This window comes from Dryobates pubescens, chromosome 4 (genome assembly GCF_014839835.1).
Source record: "Dryobates pubescens isolate bDryPub1 chromosome 4, bDryPub1.pri, whole genome shotgun sequence".
NCBI lineage: Eukaryota > Metazoa > Chordata > Aves > Piciformes > Picidae > Dryobates > Dryobates pubescens.
Genome location: NC_071615.1, coordinates 568,317 through 577,547, shown reverse-complemented (window position 1 = coordinate 577,547; position 9,231 = coordinate 568,317). Strand labels below are relative to the sequence as shown.

Genomic DNA, 9,231 nt, shown 5'->3' with positions numbered 1-9,231 from the left:
GGCTGCAGGCAGGAGTCACACCTACAGCTGGAGGACTTTGGAAGCGGTGTAAATAAAGCCCAAGCACTGACTTGAAACGTCCCCAGGAGCAGGAATGCACCAAGCAGGCTCTGAGGGCTGAGCCTGCAGTTCTGGGGCAGCTCTGAGCCCCCAGCACAGCAGACAGGGACCTGTAGGAGTGGGGCCAGAGGAGGCCACAGCGATGCTGGGAGGGCTGGGAGCCCTCTGCTGTGAGGGCAGGCTGAGGGAGTTGGGGTTGTGCAGCCTGGGAGACCTCCAGGAGCCTTTCAATACACAAAGCAAGCTGGGGCCAGGCTTCTGAGCAGGACCTGCTGTGACAGGACAGGGGCTGAGGGTTTAAAGTGACAGATTGGAACTGGAGAGAAGGAAGAAATGTTTGGCACTGAGGGTGGGGAGAGCCTGGCCCAGGCTGCCAGAGAGCTGCCCCATGGCTGGCACCATCCCAGCTCAGGTTGTGTGGGGCTGTGAGCAGCCTGCCCTGGCTGGGGCTGCCCCTGCTGGCTGCAGGGGCTTGGGCTGGAGGAGCAGCTGCAGTGCCAGGGCTGCAGTGCCAGGGCTGCAGTGCCAGGGCTGCAGTGCCACGGCTGCAGTGCCAGGGCTGCAGTCACTGCTCTCTGGCTGCCCCTCAGGACATCCTTTCAGTTCCCAAGGGTTGAAGCAGGCCTTGGCCTCTGGGTTTCTGTTTCTCTGTGGGGTCAGCAGGGATCACCTGAGCAGCATCACCCCTGGGGCTGCTGTGCTGGAGTGGGCTGTGGGGGGATGCTGAAGGCAAACCCAGGCCTTTGCTCCCTCAGTTCCAGCATCTGGCTCCAGCTGCAGGCAGTCAGAGCTCTGTGTCCCTGAACAGAGAGCAGAGAGGGTGGCAGAGCTGCCCCAGCCAGCTCCTGGTGGGCCACACCAAACAGGGGAAAGGACTCCTTGCAGTGTTCCAAGGAAGGATTCCTGGGCAGCTTTCTGCCCAGAGAGGACAAAGCCTGAGGAGTCTCTGGAAGGTGGTCACAGAGGGCAGGGAAGGAGGCTGTGAGATGTAATCACCACAAGGAGCAGCCCCCAGCAGTCACCTCTGGGTCAGAGGCAGGCAGGAGGAGCAGGCTGCAGAGGTCAGCAGGACAAGTGCAGAGTGCTGCATCAGGGGAGGAGCAGCACCAGCAGGGACTGGGCCTGGGGCTGCAGAGGAGGTCAGCAGGACAAGTGCAGAGTCCTGCATCAGGGGAGGAGCAGCACCAGCAGGGACTGGGCCTGGGGCTGCAGAGGAGGTCAGCAGGACAAGTGCAGAGTCCTGCATCAGGGGAGGAGCAGCACCAGCAGGGACTGGGCCTGGGGCTGCAGAGGTCAGCAGGACAAGTGCAGAGTCCTGCATCAGGGAAGGAGCAGCACCAGCAGGGACTGGGCCTGGGGCTGCAGAGGTCAGCAGGACAAGTGCAGAGTCCTGCATCAGGGGAGGAGCAGCACCAGCAGGGACTGGGCCTGGGGCTGCAGAGGAGGTCAGCAGGACAAGTGCAGAGTCCTGCATCAGGGGAGGAGCAGCACCAGCAGGGACTGGGCCTGGGGCTGCAGAGGTCAGCAGGACAAGTGCAGAGTCCTGCATCAGGGGAGGAGCAGCACCAGCAGGGACTGGGCCTGGGGCTGCAGAGGAGGTCAGCAGGACAAGTGCAGAGTCCTGCATCAGGGGAGGAGCAGCACCAGCAGGGACTGGGCCTGGGGCTGCAGAGGAGGTCAGCAGGACAAGTGCAGAGTCCTGCATCAGGGGAGGAGCAGCACCAGCAGGGACTGGGCCTGGGCCTGCTGGAGAGCAGCTCCAGGGAGAAAGGCCTTGGAGTCCTGGTGGCCTCCAGCCCAGGGCTGCTGGGACACAAAGCTGGCAGCCCCTGCCCTGCCCCTGGTAACAGCCCTCCTGGCAGCCCCTGCCCGAGCCCTGCTCCAGTCCACCTCCACTCCTCACCCTCAGGAAGCCAGCAGTGTGCAGGGCATTTGGGGATGGCTTTAATGAAAAGCTTTACATTTTCCAGCTCTTGATGAAGAGCTGAATGCAGTGTGGGCAAGGCAGGGATCTCCCCCTGCCTCTGCTGCCTCGCAGGAGCCAGCTGCAAGGTTCATGGCCCCCTGGTTCCATGCACAGCTCCTACAGCAGAGTGCTCTGCTCCAGCATGAACCTACAGCAGGAGAGCCCAGTGCCAGGGAGAGCCAGCCCAGTGCCAGGGAGAGCCAGCCCAGTGCCAGGGAGAGCCAGCCCGGCGCCAGGGAAAGGCAGCCCGGTGCCAGGGAGAGCCAGCCCAGCGACAGGGAGAGCCAGCCCAGCGCCAGGGAGAGCCAGCCTGGTGCCAGGGAGAGCCAGCCCAGCGCCAGGGAGAGCCAGCCCAGTGCCAGGGAGAGCCAGCCCAGCGCCAGGGAGAGCCAGGCCAGCGCCAGGGAGAGCCAGGCCAGCGCCAGGGAGAGCCAGCCCAGCGCCAGGGAGAGCCAGGCCAGCGCCAGGGAGAGCCAGCCCAGCGCCAGGGAGAGCCAGCCCAGTGCCAGGGAGAGCCAGCCCAGTGCCAGAGAGAGCCAGCCCGGTGCCAGCCCGGTGCCAGGGAGAGCCAGCCCGGTGCCAGCCCAGTGCCAGGGAGAGCCAGCCCGGTGCCAGCCCAGTGCTGAGGCTGTAACTCCATCGGTGCAAAGGAACCACAGAGGTTCTGCTGAGAGCATGCAGAGCCAGCCAGGATGCACAGAGGCCTCAGGCTATACCAGCTGTAGATCAGCAGCTGGGGCTCTACCTTTTGTCTCCTGCTTGGGTTGGAAGGGACCTTAAAGGCCATCCAGATCCAACCCTGCCCTGTGCAGGGACCCCTGTCCTGTGCAGGGACCCCTGCCCTGTGCAGGGACCCCTGCCCTGTGCAGGGAGCCCTCCCCCCAGCCCAGGCTGCTCGAAGCCTCATCCAGCCTGGCCTTCAGCACCTCCAGGGAGGGGGCAGCCACAAGACTCACAGACTGCATCAGGTTGGAAGGGACCCTCCAAGGTCACCTTGTGTGCCCCCCATGCAGTCAGCAGGGACATCTCCAGCTAGAGCAGGCTGCCCAGGGCCTGATCCTGATTGTCTGCACAGACAGGGCCTCAGCCTGCTCCAGTATTCTACCTCCATGGTGAAGAACTTCCTCCTAATGTCCTACCTGGATCTCCAGCCTCTGCTCCACCTGAGTGTGCCTGGCATGGTCCAGGGGGTTGGATGACTCCTGTGAGCCGGCAAGGCTGGGGGTGGGCAAAGCCACCCAGCCCCCACTGCCACGGGGGTGCTGCTAGGGCAGCTCAGGAGTCAGGTAGGTGCTGCTGAGCACCAGTGCCCTCCCCACACCCCCTTGGCCTGCAAAGGGCTGAGGCACAGCTGGAGAGCTGCAGGCAGGACCAGGAGGATCTCCCAGTACAGCCAAGGGGTACAGCACCATGGTCACCAAGCGTCCCCTCCCCTGGCTCCCAGGGGCTGCAGGGTGGGCAGCAGCTGCTGCACCCCCAGCCCGAGCGTCCTCTCTCCACAGCCCACCAGCAGCCGCAGCCCAGCGACACAGGGGGCCCTGGCTGCCGGCCGAGGGCGCTGCCAAGCTCTGCTCCCCGGGGCCTGGGCGCTCGGCACAGCTGCCGTGGCCGCGGGCAGCCGGCAGGGCGCCGCGGGCAGCCGGCAGGGCAGCCGGCAGGGCACCGCGGGCAGCCGGCAGGGCGCCGCGGGCAGCCGGCAGGGCGCCGCGGGCAGCCGGCAGGGCACCGCGGGCAGCCGGCAGGGCAGCCGGCAGGGCGCCGCGGGCAGCCGGCAGGGCGCCGCGGGCAGCCGGCAGGGCACCGCGGGCAGCCGGCAGGGCAGCCGGCAGGGCGCCGCGGGCAGCCGGCAGGGCGCCGCGGGCAGCCGGCAGGGCGCCGCGGGCAGCCGGCAGGGCAGCCGGCAGGGCGCTGCGGGCAGCCGGCAGGGGCAGGTTCCAGGAGGGAGGCAGAGCTGGGTAGCCAGGAGGAAGCCCCCACCACGGTGGGCACTGGGAGCCCCTGCTCCAGGGCTGAGCTTCACTTCTGCTCCAGGAAGGGGCTGAAAAGTCCCCAGTCGAAGGCCAGCACGGCCTGGGGGTGGGGCTGCTCCTTGGGCTTCTTGAAGTTATCCTTCTCGGCGCGGAGGATCCTCAGCACCTCCACGGGGTCTGTCCTGCCGGTGAACTGCTGCAAGGCCTCCTCCCTGCCAGGAGATCGACTCTGCTGCTGCCCAAGGGGGTGGGATGGGGACCCCCTCCCCGCTGGGACCACAGCACGTGCTGGGATGGACAAGCAGGGAGCCACATCTCGGGGGGGGGGGGGGGGGGGGGGGGTGGGTGCTGGGGGGCATGGGGCCGGGGGTACCCCAGGTTGGGCAGGGCAGGGCAGGGCTGGGCACCACGGCCAGGAGTCCCAGCCCTGGATTCTCCGCTGCCAAGGGAAGCCAAGGGAGCAGGGGGAGATGCTGGGGGGGAGAGAGGAGATGCTGGGGGGAGAGGAGGTGCCGGGGGGAGGTAGGAGGTGCCGGGGGGTGGTAGGAGGTGCAGGGGGGAGAGAGGAGGTGCAGGGGGGAGAGAGGAGGTGCCGGGGGGTGGTAGGAGGTGCAGGGGGGAGGTAGGAGGTGCAGGGGGGAGAGAGGAGGTGCCGGGGGGTGGTAGGAGGTGCCGGGGGGAGAGAGGAGGTGCAGGGGGGAGAGAGGAGGTGCCGGGGGGTGGTAGGAGGTGCAGGGGGGAGGTAGGAGGTGCAGGGGGGAGACAGGAGATGCTGGGGGGAGAGGAGGTGCCGGGGGGAGAGAGGAGGTGCAGGGGGGAGGTAGGAGGTGCAGGGGGGAGAGAGGAGGTGCAGGGGGGAGAGAGGAGGTGCCGGGGGGTGGTAGGAGGTGCCGGGGGGAGAGAGGAGGTGCAGGGGGGAGAGAGGAGGTGCAGGGGGGAGAGAGGAGGTGCAGGGGGGTGGTAGGAGGTGCCGGGGAGAGAGAGGAGGTGCCGGGGGGAGGTAGGAGGTGCAGGGGGGAGAGAGGAGGTGCCGGGGGGTGGTAGGAGGTGCCGGGGGGAGGTAGGAGGTGCAGGGGGGAGAGAGGAGGTGCAGGGGGGAGAGAGGAGGTGCAGGGGGGTGGTAGGAGGTGCCGGGGGGAGGTAGGAGGTGCCGGGGGGAGGTAGGAGGTGCCGGGGGGAGGTAGGAGCTTACCTGACGCGCAGGAAGGGGTTGTAGAGGAACTCCTCCTGCAGCGTGGAGGGCACCGTGGGCAGGTCCTCCTCGTCCCGCTGCTGCCAAGGGACCAGAGCCATCCAAGCCCCTGCTGATGCCCAGCACCCCCTCTGCCCCCGCCCCAGCAGGGCCACAGCCACCTACCTTGGCCCAGGCCAGCTTCTTCTTCACCATTTCGTTCTCAGGTTCCACTTTCAAGGCAAACTTGAGGTTCCGGACGGTGCACTCGTGGCCGCAGAACACCTTCTGCAACAGCACCACGAAGGGACTCAGCGCCACACACGTGCTGGGCCTCACCTGAGCAGGATAGGTGCTGCCCCCCCGAGTGGTGCCAGCCTGGGCACCTCTGCTGACTCTGGGGTCCCTTCCCTGGGGGGCAGGCGACTCACCGTCTCCTTTGGCAGCGTCCCCAGGGTCTGGGTGAGGTTGGTGTACATCTGCTCAGCTGTGCCCTCGAAGAACTTCCCACAGCCTCCCACGAACAGGGTGTCACCTGTGGGGAAAGGCACCGGGCACCCCTGGGCCCCCTCTCGGGGGCAGGAGGCCCCAGGACCGGATTCGCTCCGCCAGGCGCGGCAGGGAGGGGCAGCACGCCCCCGGTGCCCGCGGGGTGCCGCTGGCAGCTGGTACCTGAGAAGAGCGCCGGGGCGTCCGGGCAGCCTTCCTCCCACATGAAGTAGCACATGTGGCCCGAGGTGTGGCAGGGGGTGAAGAGGCACCGCACCCGGATGGCCCCAAACTGCGGGCAGAGAGGGTCAGGCCCTCGCTGGGCTCCCAGCCCGCGCCTGAGGGGGGTCCCAGTCCCCTGCTCCAGCGGCGCTCAGCAGCACGGCCCCGGGAGAGGGTTGGGTCCCCAGCACAGTCCCGAATTGGCTGGGCATGGGATGAGGATTCTGCTCCACCCCAGTGCTCCATCCCAGCCCTGCACCCACAGCGCCGCGGGGTCACAGAACACACCGCGGGCGGAGGGACCTTTAAAACCCTTCTGGGCTGCGGCCAACAGCTACAACCAGAGCCCCATCTGCACCCTCCCCACGGCTCAGGGTGCCCAGCACAGCCCCAGCCAGGCACCCACCCCACGGCTCAGGGTGCCCAAGCACAGCCCCAGCCAGGCACCCACCCCACGGCTCAGGGTGCCCAGCACAGCCCCAGCCAGGCACCCACCCCACGGCTCAGGGTGCCCAAGCACAGCCCCATCTGCACCCTCCCCACGGCTCAGGGTGCCAAGCACAGCCCCATCTGCACCCTCCCCACGGCTCAGGGTGCCCAAGCACAGCCCCATCTGCACCCTCCCCACGGCTCAGGGTGCCCAAGCACAGCCCCATCTGCACCCTCCCCACGGCTCAGGGTGCCCAAGCACAGCCCCAGCCAGGCACCCACCCCACTGGCTCTGCTCCATCACCCAGCTCTGCTCTGCACCAGCCCAGCGCCCTGCCGGCCACAGCTGCCCCGTGTGGGACCAAGTCCCTGCGTGCTGCCCTGGCACTGCCCTGGCGCTGCCCTGGCGCTGCCTGGCCCTCCAGCCACGCACCGTCAGCTCCTGGCCGTGTGCCACCCTGTGCGTGAGGGCCCCGATCCGCTCGTCGGCGCCGTACACCTGCAGCCCGGGGCAGAGCCTCGCCAGCTCCTCGTTGCCCCTCGCGTGGTCCCTGCACGGGCAGAGGAGGCAATGGATGCCCAGCTCCACGCTGGGCATGGCCACCCTGGGCGCCCAGCTCACCCTGGTGGCCCTTACCAGTGGTGGTGGGTGGTGAGGATGGCTCTGAGCACCACGTCCTCCTTCCTGATGATTTCCAGCAGCTGGAAAGGACCCAGAGCAGAGGGAAGTGAACAGAGGGGAGGTGGCACAGGTGCCACGGCCCCCACAGCGCAGCTGGCAGCAGCCAGTGCCCACCGTGCCCCTCCCGGGGCAGGATGTGCCCTGTGGGCAGCGCTCTGCAGGCAGGGCTCCAGCAGAGCCGAAGCACAGAGACTCAGACGGCATCGGGTGGGAAGGGACCTCCCAGGATCATCCTGTCCAGCCCCACGCAGGCAGCAGGGACAGCTCCAGCCGGAGCAGGCTGCGCAGGGACACATCCAGGCTGACCTGCAACGGTTCCAGGCATGGAGCCTCAGCCACCTCCCTGGGCAGCCTGTGCCAGGGTCTCACCAGCCTCACAGCGCAGAACTTCCTCCTCGTGTCCCTCCTCAGCCTGCCCTGCTCCAGCTCCAAACCACTGCCCCTCGTCCTGTCCCTGAACAGTCCCTCCCCAGCCCTCTGAGATGGGAGGATGAGGGTGGGATGAAGGCTCAGCCCGTGCCCAGCCTCCTCCCCAGGGACGGTGGCTTTACGGCCAGGGCTTTAGCACAGGGACAGGGCACAGGCTGGGCACGGGGGCACCGGCGCGGCAGGGGGACAGCGGCTGTGCCACTCATCCTGGCTACAGCCAGGGGCCCGGCGGGGCTGCCAACCCCGGGGCTGCGCTGCCAGGAGGCTTTAATGCCAACTGCCGATCCGTGGCAGCACCGACCGCTGCCAGTGACGCTCCCAGGAACCGTCCCAGCCGGGGACAAACCAACCCGCGAGGGTGGCACAAGAGGGTCGCCAGGCAGAGGGGACCACAGGCGTCAGAGTGGCGAGGGCTGACGCCAGGGGCCGCCTCCAGTGGCACAGGCATAGGTTGGGGCACCCCGCGGGAGGCACAGCCCCGGGCTGGGGTCTGCACAGCTCTCAGCTGCGGCACAGGGAGGGCTGGGAGGTGACCAGGAAATCCCCCCACGATCCAGGGTGAGGGCGAGGGTCTTGCACGGCGGTCACCCCCTGGCGGGGTGCTCCACGCCCCCGCGGACCCACCCCCTGCACGCCAAGCCCCCACAGGCTAGCCCAGCGCGGGGCCACCCCCGCGGGCGCTGCCCTGAGTGGGCGCCTGCAGCCCACTGGGGACGTGGGGGGGCTGTGACCACCGGGGGAGGGGACAAAACGTCGCTCACCCTTTTGGGGACAGCAGCGTCCACCGCGATGGCATCCCGGGTGCTCTCCTCGATGACCAGGTACATGTAGTTGTCCTCCAGGACAGAAATCACCTTCACCTTCATGGTCCTCCGCCGGCGCTGCACACGGACACGAGTGGGGGTGGGAGGAGGTGCAGCCCCGCCTCAGCAAAGCGCTGTGCGGAGGCGCACGCAGGACACAGGGAGGCGTGCGGTGTCCCCCCGGGTGTCCCCCCCGGCAGCGGGACCCTCGGCGGAGCCCACGCGCGACGCGGCGCTCGCTACCTGCGGGCGGCCCCGGCGCGGCCCCTCCCCGCAGCGGGCGGTCGCGTCCCGCCCCCGTCGGTGCAGCGCGGGCGGGTCACGCTGCGTGGGGCGGGCGGAGAGCCCGCAGGGCCCCGCGGCGGGGCTGGGGGGCTCGGCCTGCGCCCCACGCACCGCTGCCGCCCGGCCCCGCGGCTGCAGGCAGAGGGAGCAGCGGCTGCGGCGCTGCGGGGGCCGGAGGCAGGGGACAGCTCCCAGGCTGGCTCGGGTGGGAAGGGAGCTTGGAAGCTCCTCCAGCGCAGCCCCCTGCAGCCAGCAGGGACAGCCCCAACCTCAGCAGGCTGCTCACAGCCCCAACCAACCTGGCCTGGGGTGGTGCCAGGGATGGGGCAGCTCCCACCTACCTCTCTGGGCACCAGGGGTCAGGGGCTCACCACCCTCAATGTCAAACATTTCTTCTCTCCAATCTCCCTCTTTCACCTCAAGCCACCCCCCCAGCTCCTGTCACCACAGGCCCTGCTCAAAAGCCTGTCCCCAGCTTTCTTCTTGCCCCCTTAAGCACTGCAAGGCCACCAGAAGGTCTCCTGGAGCCTTCCCCAGGCTGCACAACCTCAACTCTCTCAGCCTGGCCTCAGAGGGCTTCCAGCCCTGCCAGCTCTGCTGCAGCCTCCTCTGGCCCTGCTCCAACAGGTTCCTGTCTGTGCTGAGGACTCCAGAGCTGCCCCAGCACTGCAGGGGGGGCTCACTCCTGAAGTGACACTCCGTTTGGTGACACAAGATGGCACAGA

At 68.4% G+C, this 9,231-nt stretch overlaps 1 protein-coding gene across 1 annotated transcript; it reads right to left on the bottom strand.

The window, feature by feature from the left end:
• Positions 1–3,990: 3,990 nt before the first annotated feature.
• LOC104297373 (hydroxyacylglutathione hydrolase-like protein) lies at positions 3,991–8,354 on the bottom strand. The gene is made up of 8 exons (XM_054161295.1): positions 8,180–8,354; positions 6,945–7,009; positions 6,741–6,858; positions 5,840–5,948; positions 5,599–5,702; positions 5,354–5,455; positions 5,189–5,268; positions 3,991–4,208 (listed from the first exon to the last, which is right to left on the bottom strand). Exons 1-8 carry the CDS (start codon positions 8,282–8,284, stop codon positions 4,043–4,045), a joined length of 849 nt encoding a protein of 282 aa, XP_054017270.1. The 5' UTR covers positions 8,285–8,354; the 3' UTR covers positions 3,991–4,042.
• Positions 8,355–9,231: the final 877 nt, after the last annotated feature.

Bases quoted from the DNA above. Each gene is read 5' to 3' on its own strand.
- LOC104297373 (XM_054161295.1), bottom strand. From the start codon at position 8,284: ATGAAGGTGAAGGTGATTTCTGTCCTGGAGGACAACTACATGTACCTG. The intron at 7,010-8,179 runs GTGAGCGACGTT...GGTCCTTTCCAG, and splicing joins ACGCTGCTGTCCCCAAAAGG to CTGCTGGAAATCATCAGGAA. The intron at 4,209-5,188 runs GTAAGCTCCTAC...ATCTCCTGGCAG, and splicing joins AACCCCTTCCTGCGCGTCAG to GGAGGAGGCCTTGCAGCAGT.